The sequence below is a fragment of the Eulemur rufifrons genome, chromosome 19 (assembly GCF_041146395.1).
Source record: "Eulemur rufifrons isolate Redbay chromosome 19, OSU_ERuf_1, whole genome shotgun sequence".
NCBI classification, from domain to species: Eukaryota; Metazoa; Chordata; class Mammalia; order Primates; family Lemuridae; genus Eulemur; species Eulemur rufifrons.
The window spans coordinates 109,276,656-109,304,253 of NC_091001.1; the positions used below are offsets into that span (position 1 = coordinate 109,276,656).

At 39.7% G+C, this 27,598-nt stretch overlaps 1 protein-coding gene across 1 annotated transcript in view; it reads left to right on the top strand.

The window, feature by feature from the left end:
- YWHAQ (tyrosine 3-monooxygenase/tryptophan 5-monooxygenase activation protein theta) overlaps positions 1-6,668 on the top strand; it is a 38,884-nt gene extending 32,216 nt beyond the window's left edge. Inside the window, exons 4-6 of the mRNA XM_069493902.1 lie at positions 1,802-1,965; positions 2,629-2,724; positions 5,285-6,668. Coding sequence (XP_069350003.1) covers positions 1,802-1,965; positions 2,629-2,724; positions 5,285-5,344 — 320 coding nt within the window. The 3' untranslated portion in view covers positions 5,345-6,668. The remainder of the gene's footprint in view (positions 1-1,801; positions 1,966-2,628; positions 2,725-5,284) is intronic.
- Positions 6,669-27,598: the final 20,930 nt, after the last annotated feature.

Here is a 27,598-nt window from a genome sequence, read left to right on the forward strand (position 1 = left end):
TAGAAAACTTACTTATTGTTACTGATGTATGATTTCTGTTGCCATAAAGAAAAGCAGACTTGGATGTGAAAATACTGGCACAGAACTGAGTATTTAAGTGTCAGCAAGTTAAGGGGTGTCTTTGGGAAATTGGGACATAGGCCCGACTTTAATCTGATTTAACCCTTTCAGGCTTGTTGGCACTTCCAGGTTCTGCACATAGTCCCATTGTACATTCTGATGCTCTGGGGTTTGTAGGTAGGCTTTTCTACAGCCTGAGAGCTGAGACTCTATTACTACTATTGTACCGCTTTCTTATGTGCCGGGCTGCAAGAGCTTATTACATGAACTCTGTACCAATCAGGATTAGATCAATAAATAAGCCATTTCAGAGGAAGGAAAATGTACACATTTAGGTCATAAAGGGATAGCTTAATTTCTGCTGTGTCAGTATCTCTAAAGCTTTAGCAGGCCAATGGCCTCATATAGAAAACTATCTTTTCAAAATATGAGTATAATCAGATTAATGTTGGTAATACTTAACATTTCTTTAGAGAGTATGTGTGACATTTTTTATTAGGCCAGTAATGAAATTCTTGTCAAAACAGAGTTTGTTTTATGTACTGGCACTTTTATATTACCTTTCATGTAATACATCTTGATACCAAGGGATCAGTGTTGTTTTTATAAGTAGTAAGTCTAAAAGATAGAGATTTTTGGCTGGGTGCAGTGGCTCACATCTGTATTCTTAGAACTTTGGGAGGCCGAGGTGGGAGGATCACTTGAAGCCTAGAGTTTGAGACCAGCCTGAGAAACATAGTGAGACCCCATCTCTACAAAAAAATAGAAAAATCAGGTGGATGTGGTGGCATGCACCTACCTAGTCCCAGCTACTTGGGAGGCTTGAAGCAAGAGGATTGCTTGAGCCCAGGAGTTTGAGGTTGCAGTGAGCTAAGATCACACCACTGCACTGTAACCTGGGCATTAGAATAAGACTCTAGCTCCCTCTCCCCCCCCCCCCCAAAAAAAAATAGAAAAGGAAAAAAAACAGAGATTTTGGTGGTGGTTGATTTTTGCAAAGTGTTTTCATTATTTAGGGAAGGGGTATTCTAGTCAAATAATTTTTAATTGCTGTGTTTCCAAGTAATAGAATTAAAAGATATGAAAGAAGAAAATAGTTTTAGCCCTAGATAGAAAAATCTGATATATACTATCTCATGTTGTTGGGTTTTGTTGTTGTTGTTGTGGTTTTTTTTTTTTTGGAGACAGAGTCTCACTCTGTTGCCCAGGCTAGAATACCGTGGCATCAGCCTAGCTCACAGCAACCTGAAACTCCTGAGCTCAAGCGATCCTACTGCCTCAGCCTCCCGAGTAGCTGGACTATAGGCATGTGCCACCATGCCCGGCTAACTATATATATATATACATATATATATATATATTTTTTAGTTGTCCAGATAATTTCTTTGTATTTTTAGTAGAGGTGGGGGTCTCGCTCTTGCTCAGGCTGGTCTCGAACTCCTCACCTTGAGCGATCCTCCTGCCTCGGCCTCGCAGAGTGCTAGGATTACAGGCGTGAGCCACTGTGCCCGTCCTTCTCGTGTTTTTTTTTAATTAAGCTGATTATAAGCAAGCAACATTATAAACTAGTTTTTGAATATCCAGTACAAGATGATGCTTTTGGTTTGCTACTATGATTTTAAAAGAAGGCTACAGAGAAAAATCTTGATTCTCCCAAGAACTAGTAGCATATGTTAAAGTTGTTAATGTGCTATATGCTGGATGGATATTTTCAGTATCATGCTTTGTTTTCCCTTCACAGAAACGATAGATAATTCCCAAGGAGCTTACCAAGAGGCATTTGATATAAGCAAGAAAGAGATGCAACCCACACACCCAATCCGCCTGGGGCTGGCTCTTAACTTTTCTGTATTTTACTATGAGATCCTTAATAACCCAGAGCTCGCCTGTACGCTGGCTAAAACGGTAAGAAGTGAGTCCAGGAACTACTCTCTTTGGCTAAGATTATTTGAGATACTAGGTATGTTAATTTCTAGGTATTTTACTCAGTGATGATTTCTACTGTATTTATTTTGAAATCTCTTTTTCTTAACCACTGTGACCACCTACTCCTGCCCCTCACACAGCACCTTATGCTCCCCTAACTATAATTATAAGCAATAGTATCAGTCTAAAGAGCATGCTGGGCAGAGTAATAAAAGTATAAATAACTTTAAGAAAGAAACTGAAGATTGGAAAGTAATGCCTGCCAGGTTTGGTCACTAGAATAGCTGCATTATCTGCATTCCTCAAAGTGTCTCAAAATGGGAGAGTAAAGAAGAGCTTTTATAAATAAATGCTAGTGCTTATTGGTAAGAAGTATATTCAGCTTTGTTTCTGTGCTGTGTGTCCTGTTAAAGAACCAACAGATGCTTGTTTACTTAAGTATGTGTAACTTCAAAAGTCAGGTCATACTTAGAAGTTCTGAAACTGAGAATCTGAGGGAATGGTTCCACTGAGTTTGTTGTTAATTGATAGTACAACATAAGGTGGAGTGTTGAGCTGTTTTCTAAAAGTGGTTTGTAGTTACAGACTAGCCAGATTCTGTTGATGCAAATATTGTTTACCATGGATATTAATATTTATCAGGCTTTTGATGAGGCCATTGCAGAACTTGATACACTGAATGAAGACTCATACAAAGACAGCACCCTCATCATGCAGTTGCTTAGAGACAACCTAACAGTGAGTTGTTCACTTTTTTAATTTTTTTTCCTTTTTGGGAACAAAGATATATTTTATTTAGGGCTTCCTATCTTTTGGGGCAGTTATATAAGAGCTACAGTTTCTTAGAAAATGAATATATAGATATATAAGTAAAAGTATTAAGTGCTTGTTAGTATTTTGTATAGGACAATTTTGTATAGGATAACCATTATTCTGTAGGCAGGTTTTGTAGACATTTGAATAGGCATTTTATCAAACCTTCCTGAAAAGGTACTAAGATTATAGGAATTCAGAATATTAACATGATTGTTTCACTGGAATGAAGATGTTGAAGAATTATGTTAATATAGAGAGCTTTTGAATGTCCAGTATTTTTTTTTTTTTAATTTGGGCACATTAGCTATAGCAAGTTAGGAACTATCTAGGTACCTAGGCTTTCTTAAAATTGCCTGAAGCGCCTCGTTCTGATAGAAGTTTACTTTGTGCATTGTGCATGATGTTGTACAAGCATTTGAGAAGGAATGAATCTGTATCTAAATTTATTCCACTTCTCAGGCTGGGCGTGGTAGCTCATACCTATAATCCTGACACTCTGGGAGGCTGAGGCAGGAGGATCCTTTGTGCTCAGGAATTCTAGACTAGCCTGAGCAAGAGTGAGACCCCATCTCTACTAAAAAGAAAAAAGCCAGGTGCAGTGGTGTGCACCTGTAGTCTAGCTACTCAGGAGGCTGAGGCAGGAGGATTGCTTGAGCCCAGGAGTTTTAGGTTGCAGTGATCTATGATGACACCACTGTACCTAGCCAGGATGACAGAGCAAGACTCTGTCTCAAAAAGAAATACATAAATAAATAAATCCCACTTCTGTCTCATTAATTAATTAATTCCACTTCTGCTTCTGGGCCAAGGCCTCTCTTTTGTCTTTTTCTTTTGTTTTTCTCCCTGCTTCTTGGGTAGGCAGCTGAGAAGGAAGTAATTGAGAAAAAGCACTGTTGAGCTTTATTTTAGCATTCTTTTATAGGTTCAAGTAAATTTGATAGGTAAAGTCTTAGACTACCAGAATGTAAAAGAAGGGGGAATACATATTTTAATATAAATGCAGTCTTCCCAGCCCCCTAGTTTGGTGCTTTATCTTTTCCTAGATAGGATTTTTATACATACATACACACACACACACACACACACATATATATATATATATATATATATATATATATAAAAGCACCATGTCAACTTTGTTGAACAGGGAAATTATGTATCCACTGAAAGGGAAATGAAGACATCTGGGTTTCTAGCCATGAGAGATACCTGTAGTTGTGAGGGGACAATAGAAGATGATCCGCACATAGCTAGTTCAAGAGGAGAGCAAACTGGGTGGTTACACCTCTTCCCAGTTATACCTTGGAGCTAACTGTGTTTTAAATGGTCTTATTTTGTCTTCTCTCTTATGGAGACGGTTCTTCAAGAGGTTTTGGTTTTTTGTTTTTAGTTATTTTAGTATCTTAACAATAACTTACAGATCATGTAAGATTCTAGCTTTTCTAAAATTGCTGGTAGTGTCTTATCTAATAAAATGCATTTTTGAACTGATTATAATCAATAAATACTGACTGTTCCTTTCTTCACTTCATCTGCCCATCCTAAAATTATAAAGATCCTTGGAGATCAATTATGTTAGTTTTAGCATCCTACCTAATTAAAGGACCCGCTTCATACATACATATACACATGCTGCTTCCCTATAGCTTCCATCACTCACTTCTCTTTAACTCTTAGAGCAGACAAAATAAGTCTGCTTCTTTTTGTATCTGTTAGCCTTCACATACTTGGAAATAGTTACCATGGCTATGGTTTTCCCTTCCTTGTAAAAGTTTTTGGCCTTACTAGCTTAGTAAATTATATTGCAGTAGTGCTTTCAAGAAGAGGAATTAGCTGCTGGGATTGGAGAGAACATTAAATTGTAAGGATATGACCTTGTTTATTCTGAAATTACTGTGCTTTTTAAATAAAAAGTAACCTGTAGACCAGACGTGGTGGCTCACGCCTGTAATCCTAACACTCTGGGAGGCCAAGGTGGGAGGATCGCTTGAGGTCCGGAGTTCGAGACCAGCCTCAGTAAGAGCGAGACCCCATCTCTACTAAAACAAAACAAAACAAAACCAAATAGAAATTAGCCAGACAGCTAAAAAAATAGAAAAAATTAGCTGGGCGTGATGGCACACGCCTGTAGTTCCACCTGCTTGGGAGGCTGAGGCAGGAGGATCATGTGAACCCAGGAGTGTGAGGTTGCTGTGAGCTAGGCTGATGCCACAGCACTCCAGCCCAGTGACAGAGCGAGACAAAAAAAAAAAAAAAAAAAAAGTAACCTGTAAAGACATAGTCCAGTGGTATGTATGTATATGTGTGTCATTTTGTAAATGTGTCTTTGGGGATTTTGAGAGAGAAAACTTTCTGGCCCTAGTCAAGATCTCTATTGTTTCAGAAATTTACTACTCTCACAATTACATTTTGATATAACAGTAGGACTAGATATAATTGTCTAATCTAGGAATAGTAATGTAATGTGATTCTTTTTTTCTAGCTATGGACATCAGACAGTGCAGGCGAAGAATGTGATGCAGCAGAAGGGGCTGAAAACTAAATGCATACAGGGTGTCATCCTTCTTCCCTTCAAGAAACCTTTTTACACATCTCCATTCCTTATTCCACTTGGATTTCCTATAGCAAAGAAACCCATTCATGTGTATGGAATCAACTGTTTATAGTCTTTTCACACTGCAGCTTTGGGAAAACTCCATTCCTTGATTTGTGTTTGTCTTGGCCTTCCTGGTGTGCAGTTACTGCTGTAGAAAAGTATTAATAGCTTCATTTCATATAAACATAAGTAACTTCCCAAACACTTATGTAGAAGACTAAAAATGTATCTGGTATTTAAGTAATCTGAACCAGTTCTGCAAGTGACTGTGTTTTGTATTACTGTGAAGATATGAAAATGTAGTTAATTACAATTTAAAGAGTGTTCTACATAACTTCGTAATTTTTACATTCCCTCCTTTACTCTTTGGGGATTTTTCTTTTGGTAAGCAACTTTTCCATGCTCTTAATGTATTCCCTTTTAGTAGGAATTCAGAAGTATTAGGTTGAATGGAAAAGCACTTGACATTTCTGGGCTAGGAGTCACAAATTGAAATGCCTCCTATATTATATATTATGGAGGTCATGTATATCTGTGACAACAGGGAGTTTCCTTATTCACTCTTCATTTGCTGCTGTTTAAGTTGACAACTTCCCTTCCCAATAAAAATTCACTTACACCTCCTGCCTTTGTAGTTCTGGTATTCACTTTACTGTGTAATAGAAGTAGCATGTTCCTGCCAGAATACAAGCATTGCTTTTGGCAAATTAAAGTGCATGTCATTTCTTAATACACTAGAAAGGAGAAATAAATTGAAGTACACAAGTCCAAGTCTAAAACTTTAGTACTTTTCCATGCAGATTTGTGCACATATGAGAGGGTGTCCAGTGTGTCTAGTGATTGTTACTTAGAGAGTTGGACCACTATTGTGTGTTGCTAATCATTGACTGTAGTCCCAAAAAAGCCTTGTGAAAATGTTATGCCCTATGTAACAGCAGAGTAACATAAAATAAAATTACATTTTATAAACCATTTACTATGGCTTTGTAACAATTGCATACCCATATTTTAAGGGACAGGTGAATTTACTACTTTCTGAAGTTTATTGATACTTCCCTTTTATCTTATGTAAAATGTAGTAGTGATACCCATATTTCTGCATTGTGATATACTTGTCTAGGGATGCCTGGAAATGTATAAAATTGGACTACATTTCTTAGAGTGTTTTACTGTAGATCAATCTCATGGGCCATCTCTTCCTCAGATGTAAATGATATCTGGTTAAGTGTTATATGGAATAAAGTGGACATTTTAAAACTAGCAAAGCTAATTATGTGATTGTGAGTGCGTTGGCTGGTGTTAGAATTGTGCTTCAGTGATATTCAAAAAGAATGTGAGAGTTCAAGAGTGTCTTACTTGTTTAGTTTTCAGATATAGATGCTCCTTGACTTACATTGAGGTTACATCCCAACAAACCCATCGTAAATTGAAAATACTGTAACTTGAAAATGCATTTAATACACCCAAGCTACGGAACATCGTGGCTTATTATTGTAGCCTACCTTAAATGTGTTCAGAACACTTATATTAGCTGACAGTTGGGCAGAATCTTCTAACACAAAGCATATTTTACAATAAAGTGTTGGATATCTCATGTAATTGAATACTGAAAGTCAAAAACAGAGTGGGTTGTTTGGGTGCTTGAAATGTGGTTTCTATTGAATGTGTATCACTTTCACACCATCGTAAAGTCAAAAAATCTTAAGTTGGGGACTGTCTGTAATTCCTTTGTAAGCATTCAGTTGTACTGTTACTGAGTTCCAGATAGTTTTGGTTTTATAGTATCACAAATGCTATTTTACTAACCTGTCTTAAATACTTTGAGATCTGATTTTTAAATCAGAAGCTAATCTGAAAATTAGCTGTTAGGATTGTCCTTTATCTCCTAAAATGTGAATATGAAATAAGGCTTCATTTACACCTTTTTTCTGAGGGGAAATGAAAAGGCAGAATTCAATAGGACTTGGGATAGTACCCATTTAAATTACGTTAATAGGAATTTGGTCCCCCAAAATTTAAATCAGTAGGACATTACCTTTGTAATAAAAATTTTGGTAAAGATGGTAAGAACATTGTGAACTGGGGGAAAAAATTATCATGTCTTAAGAACAGCAACATGGTAAGTACTGAGTAAAGGTATCAATTATGAGTTAAGCTAAATAGCCTTCTTAAGGAACAGATGATTTTCAGCATTTAGTCCCGGATGTAAATGTCTCCTTGCTTTAAAAGCAGGCCCAGCCTGTGGTGTCTTCTTTTGAGCCTCTCTGCTTTTTGAGCCTCCTTGCACTAGACAAAGAGGATATTTATGGAACACTGCTGAGAACTCAGTAGGAGGGAGGACACCTTTCCTCCAGGAAAGCGTAAGTAAATAAAGTATTGGGGTGAGGGGAGCATTTAAAGCTATGTTTGAGCTTTTCTTTTAACTTTTTAAAATTACTTTCTGACATAGCTCCGAAATTGGCTGGGCGCGTGGGAGGCTGAGAAGGGAGGATCGCTCGAGGTCAGGAGTTCAAGACCAGCCTGAGCAAGAGCGAGACACTGTCTCTACTAAATAGAAAGAAATTAGCTGGACAACTAAAAATATATAGAGAAAAAATTGGCTGGGCATGGTGGTGCATGCCTGTAGTCCCAGCTACTCAGGAGGCTGAGGCAGAAGGATTGCATAAGCCCAGGAGTTTGAGGTTGCCGTGAGCTAGGCTAATGCCATGGCACTCTAGCCTGGGCAACAGAGCGAAACTCTGTCTCAAAAAAAAAAAAAGCTCCTAAATTTTAAATGTTATACCTATTTTATAATTAGAACTTATTTGGCAGCTTTTCCTTCAAAATGGCATTTAGGTTTTATTTACTTAAAATGATTTTTAAAGATTGTGTTGTAACACTGACTATCCAAAATAGAAGCATAGCAATTTCTATTTCAACAGACTGTACATTCAGCTATCATTTGTTGATCTTAGGTTGACAAAGAATATCAGTAAATTTTCTTTTGATAGGGCTAACAGAATACACTCATATGTCTATAAATACTTATCAGTAGAAACTATTACTTTTTAAAATAGTGAAAAAATATTAGGAATACCATTTAAAGATGTGTAAAAATAAGAGTAAAAAATTTGAGAATATCAGAATTCTGGGCACTTATTTTAAAAGGGACTGATTTTCTTTTTCCAGATATTTTTGGTTCTTGTTTTTTTGTAGAGACAGGTCTCGCTATGTTCATAGCCTACCCAGGCTAGTCTTGAACTCCTGGCCTTAGGTGATCCCTCCCACCTTGGCCTCCCAAAGTGCTGGGATTATAAGTGTGAGCCACCACACTCAGCCAAAATTGATAGTTTTTTAAGGAGTTGAGCCAATTATTCAAAAATCTTGGAAAGCCTATTAAAGGTATGACTTTTTGTTAAATTATGAGTCTGATCATATTCTGATGTAGCCTCGTTATTGTTTATGGTTTAGGAAGACTTTCACTTTAAACTGATGAAAACAATTATTTTGCATGTTTTATTCTGCCATTTATCTCTGTCATCTTTCCATTTAGAATTTGTATTTGGTAAGCATTGCCTTCTCTGGAATTAGTGTTATTTAGTTAAAGGAGAGTTTGTGTATATCATGTACAGTCAGGCCCCGTATAATGATGTTTCAGTCAAGAACACATACACGATGATGGTCCCATAAAATTATAACCATATTTTTAGTGTTCCTTTTCTGTGTTTAAATACACAGATACTTACCATTGTGTTACAGTTGCCTACAGTATTCAGTGTAGTAACATGCTGTACAGGTTTGCACCCTAGGAGCAATGGGCTATACCATATAGCATAGGTGTGTAGTAATAACCTTTACCATCTAGGCTTGTGTGAGTGCACTCTATGATGTTCAGAAAGACGACATTTACTAACATGCATTTCTCAGAATGTATCCATGTTGTTATGTGACACATGACTGTACATGGGGGGACATTAAAATTAAGCACCAATATTAACCACTTACCACAGTAACCTTTTTTGATCTATTCAGTAGGTTCTTAAAGGTAGTTCTGAAGATTTGAAGATCATCATCATGAAATTCAGTTTGGGGCAAACTTGGCATTTACTCCTTAACCACACTTCACTTTAAAATGGCTATGTCAGCCAGCCATGGTGGTGTGAGCCTGTTGTCTCAGCTGCCTGGGAAGCAGAAGCGGGAGGATCGCTTGAGCTTAGGAGTTTGAGGTTGCAGTGAGCTAGGATGGAGCCACTACATCCCAGCCTGGGCAACAGTGTGAGACCCCATCTCTTTTTTAAAAAAATGGCTATACCCTCAGCTAATGCTTTAAATTGGATAAGTAATAATAAATACCCACAGGGAAAAGCTGGAGACTTCCCCATCTTCATTTTAAAATTGTACCACCTTCAGCATGTCTGTAAATGGTCTAGCCCTTTTGTTTTAGTTACATGGAACCAACATTTGTTGAATTTTTTTCTGGTACCTGTGCTAGGCACATTCATATTTAATCCTCTCATGTGCCCTTAACTGATAGAAATCTGATTAGAAAAAAATGAAATTATTTGCCCAAAGTTATGTATTATGTGTTAAGCAGCCAACCAGAGTTTGAATTCAAATACCAAGTTCATTTCTATGCTACAATTGTGTGCTGTGGGTGCTTCAGCTTCCTTACTATGGCAGATAAATACAATTATTTATCTTCTTTTTTCCCCCCAATTTGGGGGTGGTTTTTGTTTTTATCTTCTTTGACTTCCTCCTTAGTCTATCAGTTTTGTGTTTTGGGATCAAAGAGTGTTAGGATGTTTTGGAATAATGCTCATCTTAACCGTTAAAGAAACAAGTCCAAAGAGATCACAGACTTTCCCAAGGTCCCAGCAACTAGCTAATGTTAATATTTGGCCTGAAAGTAGACAAAAGAATCAGAAGCAAACAACTCCAAATCTCAGTAGTTCTCTACTGGCTAAATTGAAAAGAATTCTCAATGAAAATTATTTTATTCTTAGTTCTCTACTGGCTAAATTGAAAAGAATTCTCAATGAAAATTATTTTATTCTTCCTTGCCTCTCAGATTTAGAAAATGAAGGCTCGGGTCCATATTTCTCTAGTAAGGTTTTTTTTGTTTTTTTTGTTTTTTTTGAGACAGAGTCTCAGAGTCTCTGTTGCCCGGGCTAGAGTGCCGTGGCGTCAGCCTAGCTCACAGCAACCTCAAACTCCTGGGCTTAAGCAATCCTCCTGCCTCAGCCTCCCTAGTAGCTGGGACTACAGGCATGCGCCACCATGCCTGGCTAATTTTTTCTATATATATTTTTTAGTTGGCCAGATAATTTCTTTCTATTTTTAGTAGAGACGGGGGGTCTCACTCTTGCTCAGGCTGGTCTCGAACTCCTGACCTTGAGTGATCCACCCGCCTCGGCCTCCCAGAGTGCTAGGATTACAGGCGTGAGCCACCGCGCCCGGCCTAGTAAGGTTTTTTTAAAGGTGCAAACCCTCTGGTAATCTTCAGGAAGTAAGGAATTAAACCTTTATTGTCCAGCATTATTTGTCAGATAACTCCCTACTAGGACACTGCTTTTAGGCATCTTCACAGATACAACTCAGTCTCAAAACAAAATTTTGAAGTAGGTTTCTCCTGATTTGTGCATGGGGAAACTGAAGCACAGGAGCTGGTGACGTGTCCTAGCTGTCACAGCTAAGTAAGCAGTGGTGCCAGGATTTGAACATCGGGTGTTATTCTTCAAAGTTGGTGCTCTTAGCTACTGTGCTATGTTTTTGTTTGTGGTTTCTTTTGGGGGAGATTAAAACAATAATAGTAAATCGATGCTTTTTAAACTCTAGGTCATGACCAATTAGTGGGTAGTGGAAACTTAATGGGTCACAGCCAGCTTTTTTTTTTTTTTTTTAATAATAGAAGGGAAAATATACAGCATGTTACAAGAACAATAAACTTTGTGAAACCAGTTTCACCTTACACATGTATGTGACCAGTGGGTTGTGATGTAAAATTGATTTCAGAGGAGTTTGAAAACCATTTCTTCTAGGTTTTCTTGAAGATTTCTGCAGTCCATGTTGTAGGGCTATAATTTTACTGTTGTGAATAATTCCAGAGGTTTTTAAGGATGGCATTGTTGGATCTCTTCTACTTAGAGAATTGTGACAATGGTAACACTTTGTACTTTAGAATGTGCTGAGCAATGAGTATCCCTCAGTACCCTTTAGAGAAAGGGGGAGACTTGCACCCTTCAGTGTGATAGTTTTATTACACATTGCTCAAAAGATTATGCAGAAATAGTTAATTCTTTTATCTTTTCTTTGTCCTCAGATACTTTCTGCAACATATCACAGCCTTGGCCTGCATGGAAGTACTTAAACCCCTGAAGTTGTGGCAGAGTTAGGATTTATTTAACTAGCAAAGAGGCTAATAAAGGCTTTCGTGGGATTTGAATTACTAAGAAGGGTTGAAACTAGGTTGAACCTCAGTAAAAATTGAGCAGTACAATAGGCCTTCATACTCTAGGCTCCTAAATTCTTTTATTTGAGCTGGAATACACCTCTTTCAGGAATATCTAGGGTTCTTAAATGCTTATCAAAAGAGTTGTTACTGTAATTTTAGCTAAAGATTTTAGGAATTTCCTTGCTGATTTAGACATGTGAAAATGTGTGCTGTAGACTCTTTGCAATGCTTGGCTGTGGTGCGCTGGCTTAGTTAATTTCATTGGGGCATTTGCTTTGCTCTGCTTGTGATATGTGCCACTGATGGCAGCTTCCACGGGTAGCTAGGGTACTTAGAATGTCCTGTCATGGTTATTGTTTGAAATTCGCCCATGTAAAAAAAAAAAAATCATGCATTTTTCTTTCTGTGACAGCTTACAGTTGATGTCTAGATAACAATGTTGAAAACTAGAAAGGTTGTTTAAGGCCAACTGAGATTTAACTTTCAGTGTAGCCTGGTTTTCTTTCTACTACCAAAGGAGTAGAGTAGTTACTTAATTAGGTTCAGGTTAACCTTCCCTATTCTGTGGACAAGTGTACTTGAAGCTGACATTCATTACAAAAATCTCTGCCCCTCACTCATCTTGTGGGCTCTACTCCCCACCATCTGCCTTGAATAACTTGAGTCCTTGAAGGAGGCCAGACTTTTTTTTTTTTTTTTTAATTTTCATTCTGAAAAGTTTATTTACCTTATCTTTTCCTGGCCAAGTCAATGGCTTTGGTCATTTGCACAAAGATTCTAAAAATTGGCTTTCAGCATTTGTTTTATAGGCAAATGAACTTTATAATAACACGTTAGAACTCTGATCTCAATCCCTGTGAGGCCTGGGCTCTGATGACCTAGAATGGACACTATCTAAACCTACAAGGTGCCTCCTATCAGTTTGGGGACCCCATGACCTTCCCCAGCATATCCTGGCCCCTGAAGAGGTCACATGCATTCATAGCCAGAGACTGTATTACATAAAAGAAGTTTACCCCCAAATCAGCAAATACATGTACCTAGAACTCATCCCAATTCTAGGTTGCTCATCCGACAGGTTACATGATGTGCTCAGTTAACATGACAAAAAAGTTACATTTCTGGAAAAAAGAAAAAAGGGAAGAAAAACAGCTGTCCTTTGATCTGGACTGCAGAGGTCCCAAAATTCATATACCACCTCTGTCAACGCCCAGATGATGTCCTCTGGGCTTTCTCAATCTTACTCAAAGTAGTTACATCCACAACTTGATTGGTGTTTGAGTTCTTGCTTTGGCAGCTGCAGCCAAGTAGTGTCGTCTCACTTGCAGGACTCTATCTAACCTCCAGTGTCCTCAGGAGTCCCCAAATTCCAGGAAGCATAAAAAAATAGCAAAGCACAAGGGTATACTTACACACTTTAAAAGTACCATAATATCACAGTAACAAATATGACCACGTAGCAGCTTACATTCGAGGCCATATTCCTTTATGTAAGAGCATTTAATTAAAACCTGTCATTGCCAAACTGCACCTATTAATCAACGCATCTGACTATCTGAGTCATGCACCAGGATGGTACTGGAAATTTAGTGCTTAATGTGAAAATACAGACAGAAAAACAGGGGAAACAAAATGAAAGACTCTTGGTTTTCAGCCTGTCCAAGCAGCCAGGAAGGAGGCCAGATTGTTTCTCATTTTCTGCCAATGTTACCAGGTTCTTTTACCCATCTGGAATTAGTACTGCCAGGTCGCCTCCATTCCAGCTCTGTGGGTCTTCAGACGAGGGCCTGTGTTTCAACCATTTTCCTTGATACGTGGTGTTCTTGCAGCTATTCTGGAACTTGGTAGGATTCACTGGAAAGATTTCTGAAGACCACTAGAGACTGGTGGTAACACCACAGCGATGGAACTAGGAATATAAAGGTGGAAAGATTATTAACCCTTTTTGGAGCTAGACTTGTCTTTTTCTACAACTACCCTACATGAGAGACGGTGTGATCTGCTGATGGAAAGAAGACCAGCTAGAAGTGAAAGACCTAGCTTACTGAGTGCATTTTATGAGTTAGGGGCTGTACTAGCTACTAAACTTTAAATTTCACTACTTTATAGCTGTGGCCTTATTGACAACCTATCTGGCCTATAAGCCAATGTGTGAAAGTATTTCCAGGTGTAAAGGGTTGTGGAATACATGTAGTGGAACCAGACGGGAAAGAAGTGAGTAGCAGGACAGCCTAATTTTGAAACTGGAAAGTTCTAATAAAGTGAAACTAGTCTTGCGGATAAGAAAATCACCAACACTTTGAGCAGACCTATTGCCCTAGATTTTCAAGGACATAGACACAAAAAGAAAATGACGGTGTAACTTGGGAATGCAAAGTTTAAAAAAAAATTATTAAGCAATGGTTTTGCTTCTAATTAGCAATCTGATGGAATACAGTGGAGACAGGTCATTCTGTTGAAGTAAGTGAAGAAAAACCAGGACCCAGGGAACAAGTGCTAAGAAGAAATGTCTTTGTTTTTCTTTGGTCAAGAGTTAACTGTTGGTAAGTACCTCAAGGCCATAGTGCTCAAACTTTAGGGTGCATCAGAATCACCTGGAAGATTTGCTAAAACACACAGTTTTTGATTGAGTGGGTCTGAGGTGGGGCTCCATGGATCATTTGTGCTTTTAACAAATTCCAAGGTGATGCTGCTGATCAGGACCTGCTACTTTGAGAGCTGCTGTTTTAAGAAAGCCTGAATAATGAAGGCCAAAGATCAGGGGAGTTTCACAGCAGGGTAGTAAAAGGTAAGTCAAAGGGCCAGGTGGTGCACCTGTAGCTACTTGAGAGGCTGAGGTGGGAGGACTGCTTGAGGCCAGGAGTTGGGGACTGCAGTTCTGTATGATTGTGCCTATGAATAGCCATCGTACTCCAGCCTGGGCAACATAGACTTCATCTCTTAAAAAAAAATAAATAAATAAAATAAAAATAAGTCAAACAATTTTGGGTCTGAGTTGTCCACGCTGTTGGAATTTTTGCCCACCTGAAACTAATTCTTGCCAATTGAAATTAATTGGGTTATATATGCAAAAAAAAACAACACAGCACAGGAGACTCACATGTTAATTCTCTGCCCCTCTTAGTCATTTGCCCATGTTAACTGTTTTGTATTAAAGTAAAATACTGTTTTATCCTAGTCCTGACTGGGCAGATTTCATGCGTCAGGATGTCTAGCGGATGAGTTAGAGTTGGTTCTTAAGGTTTTTGTTAAGAAGGCTGGGGATCTGGCTGGCAGGTGGATGTGGGGTCGGGGTCAGCTTTCAGTGAGATCAGTGTTGATGGGAGATTGGCCTAAAGTTGAATGAGGAAGCCAGGGATGTATCCCAACAATGGGCAGGAGGCTCAGAAACTTGTTCTGGCATCATCTGAGCTGACTAATGGATATAAAGGTCCTGTAAGTCAAACTTGCAAGTTGGAGCATTCAGCTATTCCTTCTATTTGTATTCACTCATCCCTCCAGTTCCTAAATGGTTTAAAGCAAAAATATGAACAAACTTTCTCTCTAATAGTAATAATATGTAGGCATTTAGTATTTGTTGTGTTGACATTTCTCTTGCTTTTAAGGTTCAGGGCTATAGAGAAGGATCAGCAGAAAGCTATTTCAGGCCAAACCACAAGTGTTTCTTGAAGGGTGACAGGTAACTGAAGTTAATAAAAAGGATAGAGAAGTCATCCTGTGTTTGGCAACAAAGGATATGAAAACATAAAAGAGCTAGCCTCATCTCAAGTTTATAGTGTGGGGAGACAAGATGAACACACAAAACACCAAATGTACCAAGACACAGTGCCTGTTGTGTGGCAGCAGTTCAGATTCAGTGAATGGAACGTATACAGTATGTAAGGAGAAATTGTGGAGTTTAGGAAAGGGAGAAGACTACAGTCTGCAGGAGTGTGGAGGAAGTAGGATGATCCAAATGTAGTACATTGTCCAGGAGTTTTTCTACCACCTGTTAATGAGAGTTCCCAAAGTGATGCCAACTTCCTATATAGGTGCTAGTTGTTAAGGAAAGTGAAGTCAGATGGCTTTGATTTTAAATCTTGACTCTCAATAGTTGTGCAACCTTGGACAAGTCCCCTAATCTGTAAAATAGAGAATGCTTTAAAGCAGCAGTCCCCAACCTTTTTGGCACCAGGGACAAGTTTCATGGAAGACCGGGGTTGTGGTGGGGATGATTCAAGCACATTACATGTATCGTGCACTTTATTTCTGTTATTACACTGGCACTGATAGGGTTTTGATATGAGTTTGCAAACAATTGATTCATTATGATCTCTGTGCAGTCAAATCTCTCTGCTAATGATAATCTGTTTTTGCAGCTGCTCCCCAGAGCTAGCATCACCACCTCAGCTCCATCAGATCATCAGGCTTTAGATTGTCAGAAGGAGCACAACCTAGATCGCTCCATGTGCAGTTTACAGTAGGGTTCCTGCTCCTGTGAGAATCTAATGCTGCTGCTGATCTGACAGAAGAGGGAGCTTATGCGGTGATGTGAGCAATGGGGAGCAATGGGGGCGGCTGTAAACACAGATGAAGCTTTGCTCCTGCTGTGCTGCGTGGTTCCTAGGGGTTGGGGACTGTAGCTTTAAAGGATTGTTATAGGATTATATGAGGTAATTTATGCATCCTGAATGCAACAAGTATTCGATTACTGTGTGGCAGACATCAGGGGAAAAAGTAGACAAGGACCTGGTACCTGGTGCACAGTAGGAACTTGATATCTCCTAAATGTAACTAGTTGTTTCATGCCAATACATCATTTTGTTTTAGTTCTTTATTATGAAATAATTTATTTTTCTATGCTGAAGTATTTTAAAGTAGACAGCAGGCATTATGTCTTGTCACTACCGTATAATTCAGTGTACATCTCTTAAGAAGTACACCATTTCCTTTCATAATAGCAGTCATTGCACCTCACAAAATTACATTCATTCATTGGCATTATCTGTAATTCACTTCATAATCAAATTTCCCCAATTGTCTCAAAAATACATGTAGAGTGGTTTGTTGGAATCAGGATTCCAACAAGGCCCACACATTACTTTTGTTCACAGTGGCTCTTAGTCTAGAGCATCCTCCTTTTTCGAGTAGAGGCGTTGTGTTGTTGCAGAAGCCAGGTCTCTTTAGAATGTCTGCCATTTTGGATTTGTCTCTTGCTTCCTTTTGGTTTTATTTAGCTAATTATTAGATGCTTTATTAGATTTTTTTCTGGTAAGAAATATTTGTAGGTTGTACTGTGTACTTCATACTGCCGCACATCAAGAGTCATGCTTGTGCACCTTAATAAATACTGTTGCTACAATGTCCTTCCTTTCCCTTTCTGCCTAGCAAATTCCTATTCATCCTTTTTTTTTTTTTTTTTTTTTTTTTTTGGTTGAGACAGAGTCTCACTTTGTTGCCCAGGCTAGAGTGAGTGCCGTGGCGTCAGCTTAGCTCACAGCAACCTCAAACTCCTGGGCTTAAGCGATCCTACTGCCTTCAGCCTCCCGAGTAGCTGGGACTACAGGCATGCGCCACTATGCCCGGCTAATTTTTTCTATATAGATTTTTAGGTGTCCATATAATGTCTTTCTATTTTTAGTAGAGACAGGGTCTGGCTCTTGCTCAGGCTGGTCCCGAATTCCTGAGCTCAAACAATCCACCCGCCTCAGCCTCCCAGAGTGCTAGGATTACAGGCGTGAGCCACGGCGCCCTGCCTAAGAGCTCTTGACTGTAAGAGAGCATTGTACCCTCGCATGTCTCCCACAATAGATGTCTCATTCCTTTGAATTTTGCATTAAGTGCTCAACTTGAATGCCCTGCTATTGAGGCACTAAGGGTGTCAATTAGTGAGTGACTGGCCTTCCAGCTGTTCTTTTTGAATATATGGTGCAGGGTGGATGATTCTGGTAGTAGCAACTATGGGATCCCACACTCATCTGTCAGGTGGCAATCAGTACTTAGCCTGCCCCTGCCAGGGCCCATTTTCAGGGCTGTCTGAAGAGATGCTACTGTTTAGGCATCCAAACCTGGAGATCAGGAGGCCTGCATCGTTATTCCTGCCACTAACTCTCCTGTGCTTCAGGAAAGTTGCACAATGTCTTTTTCTGTAAACTCCAGGAAGATGTAAGGATTTTAGGAGATGGTTCAGGAGTACTTCAAACTCAATAGCTCTGCTTTGATTTTATACACTAAGATTCTGCAAAATATTTCTTTTTGAGTTAGGGTACTACAGCTAAAACAAAAACAAAACATGGGGTCTTGAAAACATCACTGAACTAGATGGCATCCACATCCCTCAGCATATTTCAAATTCACGTCTGTGTCATTCACTGGAGTTTTTAATGGACCTCTGCTTTGAAATTATTTCCGGAACAAGGCAGAATGTAAATAAATAAATACATACTAGACAGTCATGGTGATCAAATATCGAGGGCTGCACATGACACTATTAATGATAACGAGCTAATGTAATTCTGCATCAACTTACTTGTCTTTCAGAGTAAGCCAATAAATGTAATGTCCGCTGGAGGCAACCCCTTTATAGTCTGGCTGTTCAAGGTGACCTCAGAAACAAAGCTCAGAACTGCGTAGTGACCGTGCAGATCAGAATTACGGGACTTCTAAGCCCCACACGGGCTGAGAGGCACACCAGGCACAGCGCACCAGCAGTTCTCGCTCATTTTGCATGCGTAATCTGCACAGCGTGGAAGCAAGAGTGCTTCTTTCTGCAGTCTAGATTCTAAGATGTTTTCATAAGCAGATCTCATTGATCAGGGCCCTAGACCCTGACCTCTTGGCCCCCCCAGGGATGCTGCGGTGGGCTTGTGGACTGCACAGCTGCGGGGACACCTCTCACAGTAGCTGCAATGTGAATGCCGTCCCCCTTGAGCCAAAGGGTCTGCAGTAAACAGATTTTCCACAACCTGATCATCTCTTTTTTCTTTTCTTTTTTTTTTTTTTTTGAGACAGAGTCTCACTCTGTTGCCCAGGTTAGAGTGAGTGCCGTGGCATCAGCCTAGCTCACAGCAACCTCAGACTCCTGAGCTCAAGTGATCCTCCTGCCTCAGCCTCCTGAGTAGCTGGGACTACAGGCATGCACCACCATGCCTGGTTAATTTTTTCTATATATATATATTTTTAGCTGTCCATATAATTTCTTTCTATTTTTAGTAGAGATGGGGTCTCGCTCTTGCTCAGGCTGGTCTCGAACTCCTGAGCTCAAACGATCTGCCCACCTCGGCCTCCCGGAGTGCTAGGATTACAGGCGTGAGCCACCACGCCCGGCCTCTTTTTTCTTAAGCCACTTTATAGGTAAATGATCCATTTTGTTTGAGTAGGATGGACATGCCTCTCTCATCAGCCAGGACTCTCCAAGCCTAAATTTGTTTTTGTTTAATAAACCTTTATTAGCACTAACTGTGGGTGGGGCACCACTCTTCTGGCCCCAAACATGCATCTCTCTGGAAAATTACTGAACAATTCCAAAGATATAAAAGGCACTCCCCTAAGATCCTGACACTTCTTGTTCAGGGCCTTTGTTACCCAGGGCTTTGCTGCTTTTCCTTCAGTCTCCCACTGCCTAATATCTTGGTCATCTTAGAACTCACAAGAGGCTCTGCCAGTGGGCAGGATGGAGGAGAAGAAAGAGGAGGAGGCCAGGCATACAGCTACTTGATAGTAGCTTTGGCAAAGTAAGCCAGGAGGTGAAATTGCTGGGCTAGGTTGAAAATGGGGAATTGCTTTTAAATTTATTAATACTATTCTTTCTCAAGCAAGAATAAACTAAAATTTGCCAAAAAGCAAAGAGCAAATTATTTAAGACTGTTAACTAGTTACTGTGTTTTCTTTTTCTGGGACAGATAAATGAAGTAAGTTTTCTTAAATGGAGTCAGTCCCCGTGTCCTGACAGTATATCTGGCCCAGGATAAGGAGGGCTTTCCGCCAGGCGAAGAACAGAAGCAAAGTGCATGGGGAGAGAGTAGCAGTGAATATCTGGGCCCATATCTACTGTCACCAGGCCTCAGGATGAGTTCAATAATGATTAAATCATAAGAGACTTAGAAGTAGACAAGAGTAGAAAAAGATGTAAACTTATTCTCTCCCTGCTGGCTACCTGACACCATCATCCTCTGTATGTCAGAATGGCTTCAAATGACCAAATATTTGCCCAATGTATAGCTTTCCTGATACCCTGATTTTGAACATTGGCCTCCAGAACTGTGAGAGAATAAATGGGATCTTAAGAAGACTTAAGATTACTAAGAAATGGTGGAGATTTTGCAATCTACAACAATACCTTACATGGCCAAGGATGGGTAGGTTTTTGATAGCTGGAACTACAGAGCAAGGATGTTCCAGGCAAGAGGAATTCCAGAAGAAAAGGCTGAAGAGGAGGTGACCTCAAGATGTGTTCCATGAGCATTGTATTTATTAGTTTCCCTAGGACTGCTGTAACAAATTATCTCAAAATGGGTGGCTTAGAACAATAGAAGTATTTTATCACAGTTCTGGAGGCCAGAGTTCAGATTCAAGGTGTCAGCAGTGCCATGCTCCAGGGAAGGCTTGCCTCTTCCTGCCTCTTCCTGGCCCCTGGTGGTTGTGAGCAATCTTTGGTGTTCACTGGCTTACTGATGCATAACTCCAGTCTCTTGCCTCCATCATCACAAGGTGTTCTCCCTGTGTCTGTGTCACTTCTCTTCTTAAAAGGCTGCCAATATTTGGATTTAGGGCCCACCCAATCCAGTATTACCTCATCTTAACTTGGTTACATCTGCAAAGACCCTATTTCCAAATAAGGTCACCTTCACAAGTACCAGGGGTCAGGACTTGAACATATCTTTTTGGGGGGGACATAATTATTCAACCCACTGTAAGCATTACATTGTCTCATGTATTTGATTTAAATGGGGAAATTGTGAGATATCTGGCTGTATGTCAGACAGCTTAATAGTATTTATTTAATACACTGACTACCTTATATACAACACTTATTTGATATGGAAGGTGTAGGGTTCTCGCCTTAGAAACTCATGCTTTGGTGGAGGATAGCAAAATACCATCAAGAGACACAACAAGATCGGATAAAATTAAGAATGGATTATAAAAGTCCACGAGTAGGCGACAGCCAGTGTTACAGAAGACAAGTAGAGGCACTGGTTGGGAGGAAACCAGACGCAAGCAAGCTACTTGAGGTGCTATGAGACGAATTAGAAAGAGAGAGAGAAGGAGCTGGATGGTTCTTGAACACCAATTGAGTATATTAACGAGTGCTTCTCTACAGAATGAAATATTTAAAGCAGCTTTATATGAACTAAAGAGTAAAACATTAATGTGACTAAATGCAATGTAGTATCCTGGACTGGCTCTTGGAACAGAAAAAGGACATTAGTGGCAATACTGCAATTCAATTAGTGGTTGCCAAGGAGGAGGAGGAATGGCCCACAAATGACTGCTTAATGGGTACGGGTTTCCTTTTGGGGAGATTAAAATGTTCTGATGGTGATCAGATGATGGTGGTAATTGCACAACACTGAATGTATTGAATGTCAGTGGTAAATTTTATGTTAGATGTATTTTATCACAATTTTTAAAGGCCATAAAAGATACTGCAAAAAAACAAAATCTGAAATCTGAATAATGTCTGCAGTTTAGTTACCAGTATTATACCAATGTTAGTTTTTTAGTTTTCACAAACATACCATGATTATATAAGATGTTAACATTAGGGAAGCTGGATGAAGAGTATATTCCTAGCACTCTGGGAGGCCAAGGCGGGAGGATAGCTCGAGGCCAGGAGTTCGAGACCAGCCTGAGCAACAGCAAGACCCCCGTCTCTACTAAAAAAAATAGAAAGAAATTATCTGGACAACTAAAAATATATATAGAAAAAATTAGCCGGGCATGGTGGCGCATGTTTGTAGTCCCAGCTACTCGGGAGGCTGAGGCAGAAGGATTGCTTGAGCCCAGGAGTTTGAGGTTGCTGTGAGCTAGGCTGACGCCACAGCACTCTACTCAGGGCAATGGAGTGAAACAATGTCTCAAAAAAAAAAAAAAAATTTCCAAAATAAAAATTCATTTAAAAAAAATTAAAGTGAAAAAAATGTACAACCTCCCAATTTTTTTAAGCCACTATCAGCTTTGGGTGTTTTTGTGTTCCTAGTATCTATCTTTTAGAATATAAGTCCTTTGAGGACAAAGGTATAATGTGTATCTCTTTGGTATTATTATTATTAGTTTTTTAGAGATGGGGTCTTGCTCTGTGGCCTAGTCTGGAGTGCAGTGACAGCTCACTGCAGCCTTGGACTCCTGGCCTCAAGCAATCCTCCCACCTCAGCCACCCGAGTAGCTGGGACTACAGGCGTGCGCCACCACGCCTGGCTTTTATCAGATTTTAAGCATTGAACAGCTGAGTTCAGTTTTTCTGAAGAGCACTAAGTAGAACAGGTTTTCAATTAAGGTCTCTGGCTGCTGCAAAACTGGAGGGTAATTGTTGAGCGTCTCCTCTCTGGGGCCTGTCAACCCAAGAGTAATGACTTTTGGCCACTTCAGACCTGAGGTAATTTCAAACCAGCACAAATTTCCATTTGTTCTCTTTATCCAACCTACTATGTTCAGTTATTCATGTGGTTCAATTACTCTGCGACCTCAAGGGAGAGAGACAGGGATTTAAGAAGGCAGAGAACCAACATGGCTTCCTATTTTGTGTGGCATACGATGCACAGGACGTATGATGCTTTTGCACTTGATGTCCGGGTTAGCCACTGCAAATAGTTCTGTGACAAAGACAAGGATGCCTGACAATCGAGATAGAAAAAAGTGTGTGAGGGGGCGGTGGTGGTAATGGCTAGCAAAATTTTAGAGATGTATCTTCTTGAAATAACAGTGTGATTCATTTCTCAATTAAATGGCTGGTTTCCTTCTTTTTTGGAAAATATTGTTCCAGTTTCAAGTAGGCCTGATTATTTTCTTACCCATTAAAAAAATTCCCCCCAAAATCATTTATCACTGAGGATCTGCAAATATCTCTGCTTTGCCCCATGCATAATATATTTTTTGTTTTTCTTCCTAAAAGGATCTGAACTAGATTACAATTTCTGAACTAAAGCCCTGGAAGCTACAGTTATGGGTACATGACTTTGTAGGCCGTCATATTTCAGTAAGTGGCATCTCTTGTCTTATGGAGATGTGTGGATCGACTCATACTTGTTGATGCTTATTCATGCATAAGAAAGCATACAAATGTAGGAATAATTAGCATTTTAGCAAAAGAGTGAGGAAGGCTCTATACATCTATAAGGACTGGTGAGATTGGTGTAAGACAAAGAAGTGGCTAATAAGAGAAACAGAACTGGGATGACAACAGAAAACAAAAACAACCCCAAGCCAGAACAAACAGTCATTTTTTCTGGTCATTTAGACTAAAGGTTTTATCAATACTTGTGTGTGTTTGGTAGTTAATTATAGAACAGTATGTGGCTATATGGGTTTTTTGTTTTTGTTTTTGAGACAAGATCTCGCTCTGTTGCCCATGCTGGAGTACAGTACCATCATCATAGTTCACTGCAACTTCAAACTCCTGGGCTCAAGTGAACCTCCTGCCTCAGCCTCCCAAGTAGCTGGGATTACAGGGTGTGCACCAGCATGCCTGGCTAACTTTTCTATAGTTAGTAAAGACGGGGTCTTGCTCTTGCTCAGGCTGGTCTCGAACTCCTGGCCTCAACCTGTCCTCCTGCCTCAGCTGCCCAAAGTGCTAGGATTGCAGGTGTGAGCTGCCGCGCCCAGATTATATGTTTTAAATAATTGCAAATATTTATTTTCCTCTTAAATTCACTTGCAGCATCTAAATTGTGAGTGATTCGTTCCATAGCATGAGATTGGGGAATCTCAAATCATCTTTTACTTTCTTTATTAAATCCTAAATTAAAAGAATCACTTCAGGCATAAGAACCCAGGATCCAGTCAACTTGTTTATGTATTTTTTGAACAGATAATAGTGGCTTGGCCGGGCGCGGTGGCTCACGCCTGTAATCCTAGCACTCTGGGAGGCCGAGGCGGGCAGACCGCTGGAGCTCAGGAGTTCGAGACCAGCCTGAGCAAGAGCGAGACCCCGTCTCTACTAAAAAAAAAATAGAAAGAAATTATCTGGCCAACTAAAAATATGTATAGAAAAAAATTAGCCGGGCATGGTGGCGCATGCCTGTAGTCCCAGCTACTCGGGAGGCTGAGGCAGAAGGATTGCTTAAGCCCAGGAGTTTGAGGTTGCTGTGAGCTAAGCTGATGCCACGGCACTCACTCTAGCCCGGGCAACAGAGCGAGACTCTGTCTCAAAAAAAAAAAAAAAAAAAATAGTGGCTATGTGACAAATTACCCCTAATTTTGGAGCTTAAAACAACAAACATTCATCTCCTAGTTTCCCAGGGTCAGGAATCTGAGAGTGGCTTAGTTGCAGTCAGGCTGTAAGGAGCTGCAGTGATCTCAAACCTTGCCTGGGGTTACAGAATTCCTTCCAAGCTCACTCACATAGTCTTGGCAGCTCCTTGCTGGCTGTTGGCTGGGCAGCAACCTGTTCCTTTGGGCTCCCTAGAGCTTTCTTAAGTGTTCTCATAACATGAAAGTTGGCTTCCCCCATACTGTGTGATCCAAGAGAGAACATGCAAGCAAGAGAGCACCTGAGATGGAGGAGGACAGAGTCTCTTACGACCTAATCTTGCAAGTGACATAGCATCACTTCTGCTGAACGCTAGTGGTCACACAAACTAACCCTGGTCCAGTGTGGAAGAGGACTGACTATACTACAGTGTGAATGTCAGGACGCAAGGCCATTTTGGAGGCTGGCTACCACAGTGTCTATAATATCTCTAAGTTATTTACCTTCCTGGCTGGTCCTAAGGAGGCGAGTTATTTTAATTGTTCATAGTCAGTTACAGATTGAACTCCTTGCTACTCTTTCCCACTTCTCACTACTGCACTTGACTAGTCTTAAAAAATAAAAGTTAAAAATAATAAAAGAATGACCTAACAGTTTTAATTTTAAATGTCAGTATTTACCTTATGCTGGAAATTCAAACTTTGCAACTACTAACATCTATGATGAAAATTTTTAAAATGTGCCTGGGGGTATATCATTTTTAAAAATTCTTTTGGAGGTGAGAGAATAAGTTTGAAGACCATTGACTTCTACTAGTAGTCTGCCTTTTATCCAGTGTGTCCCTCTTAATCATGTTCTTCTGGCTCTTCATCTCCCCCATGTGGTGTTCTTTTCTCTTAAACATATGGACAACTGATAAATGAAAGATGAACTTCAAATTGGAATCAAAATTTGGGTCCTGATTTGTGAATTGAAAAGATTACTTGAAATGCAGACTGTCTCTGAAAATCTAGGACTTCTGGTTATAAGAAAATGGATTGAGAGCTCTTTTTTTCTGTTTGTTTGGTTTTGTTTTTGTTAGTGGCATTTACTAAATAGCTACGTGCCTTCTATGAGCAAGGCACTGTACAAGAGCTGTGGGGACACCAAAGGAATATAATCTACAATCTACTGAAGTTATAAGCTCAAGAGTATGGTCCCTGGATGTTCAGAGAAGAAATGATTTTTTTTTGCATACCAAAAAAACTACACACAACTGTCATATTCTTATGGAATAGTTTTTGAAAAAATTGTATGCAATTTGAGGAGGTAAAATTCTATTTACTTTTTGATTAGGTATGCCCCAATGTATATGTTTAATGAAGGCATTTTATCCCTCAGGTTTATAGAACAGGTTCAGTTGATGTAAGCCAAAAATGTACAAAACCAGTAATTATGGATACAACTGCAAAAAAAATATGTTGATGTTTTACTGGAGCATACCACAGTGAACATAAATTTAAATGACAATTTGAGTATTTTATTAGAAATATGCCTTGAGACTTGACCAGGACCAATGTTTTACTCCTTACAATTTACCATTTCATAATAAAGCTGTCCTCCTCACTCCTAAGTGGAAAATGTGTTATGTCCTACTTGTATAAAGTTTAGTTGAACAATATGCATCCAACATGGCTAGAATGTTTTGTTAAGTACCATAAACACTAACTAAACTACACAGAACTAAAATTAAACAAAGAACTGCAAAACACAAACTCCCTTGGGAAATTTCCAATCTAAGCTAAAGGAACCAAGTGTAGGATTGAATTGTAAGAAGTTAGTGGGAAGTGCCAGGATGGGGCCCTTAGGAGGAACTCACAGCACATGTTGGAAGAAAGAATTTTCACACAGAGTTTAGGATAGAAAGAAGTACAAAGTTTTTTCCTGAGAAAGAAAGAGAGGGGGAGGCCATAGCACACAGAGGAAGGAAATGGGCAGCTGAGGGCAAGTTGCTTGGAGTTTTAAAGGATAGTTTATTTTCCTCTTTTAGATAAGTTATTAGTAAGGCTACCTTTCATTTCCCCCGTCTTTGGTTAAAATTAAAATTTTTTTTTTTTTTTTTTTTTTTTTTGAGACAGAGTCTCGCTTTGTTGCCCAGGCTAGAGTGAGTGCCGTGGCGTCAGCCTAGCTCACAGCAACCTCAAACTCCTGGGCTTAAGCGATCCTACTGCCTCAGCCTCCCAGGTAGCTGGGACTACAGGCATGCGCCACCATGCCCGGCTGATTTTTTCTATATATATTTTAGTTGGCCAGATAATTTCTTTCTATTTTTAGTAGAGACGGGGTCTCGCTCTTGCTCAGGCTGGTCTCGAACTCCTGACCTTGAGTGATCCACCCGCCTCGGCCTCCCAGAGTGCTAGGATTACAGGCGTGAGCCACCGCGCCCGGCCTAAAATTAAAATTTTTATTTAATGAATTCAGAAACTGGGGAATATGGATGGAGGTCTCATCTTTGGTAGTTGTTTTCTGCTGGGTCAGTGGGTAGAGAGTTCATTTGGGTCACGAATGGTGAGGAGTTGAAGACGGACAGTTTTAAAAGTAAGATTAGAGGCAGAATGGGGGTTTCACTGAAGAGAAACTGCTAAGGCTTGAATTCGGTTTTGTATGAATGTTATTCAACAGCGGAGAATGTAAGGTCCAAAAACAAGAGCTAAAAGCAGAATCACGAGGGGCCCTAATAGAGGTGTTAACCAAGAGAACCATGGCCACAGGTTGGGTTTAAAATCCTGCCAGTCAAATACACCAGAAGTTCCTTGTTCATGAAGTGTATCAGTCCTTTTCAGAATGTCTTGAATGTTAGTTTGTATTTTTTCTGACTAGTTAACAAACATAATCTTCTCCTAGTATAGCACATGTGTCTCCATGACTAGCAGTTAACAGATCAAGAGTTTACCTAGTTTGCAAAACAACAACTGCCAGGGGATTTATTTGTTGTTGTATAGTAATTTGTTGGGCTGAGTCCATGGCTGATTGGCTTATTTCTAAAGACAATCTTTGGGTTGTAAAGACTGAATTAAATAAGCTAGCAGTGTCAGTAGCAAGCCCTGTTGCTACTCCAATCATTTTGAGGACAACAAAGGCACCGTGCTTCGATCAGGGGTGTGAGGAGTAAATGGGGAGAGGAAAGATATTGATAAGAGTAAGGTTAGGGATTATATAAGCCAGAGTACAAGTTCCCATCCAGTTTGTCAAGAGGCATAGATAAGCATTTGATCCACAGGGAAAGTAAGTTCGGTTTTTGGGATTTAGACAAATATCTATGGATATATTGAAACAAAGCATTGTAAGGTGGTTTGTATAGTGTTCTATGCCTTCATAAGTTAGTCATTTCAGCCAATGGAGG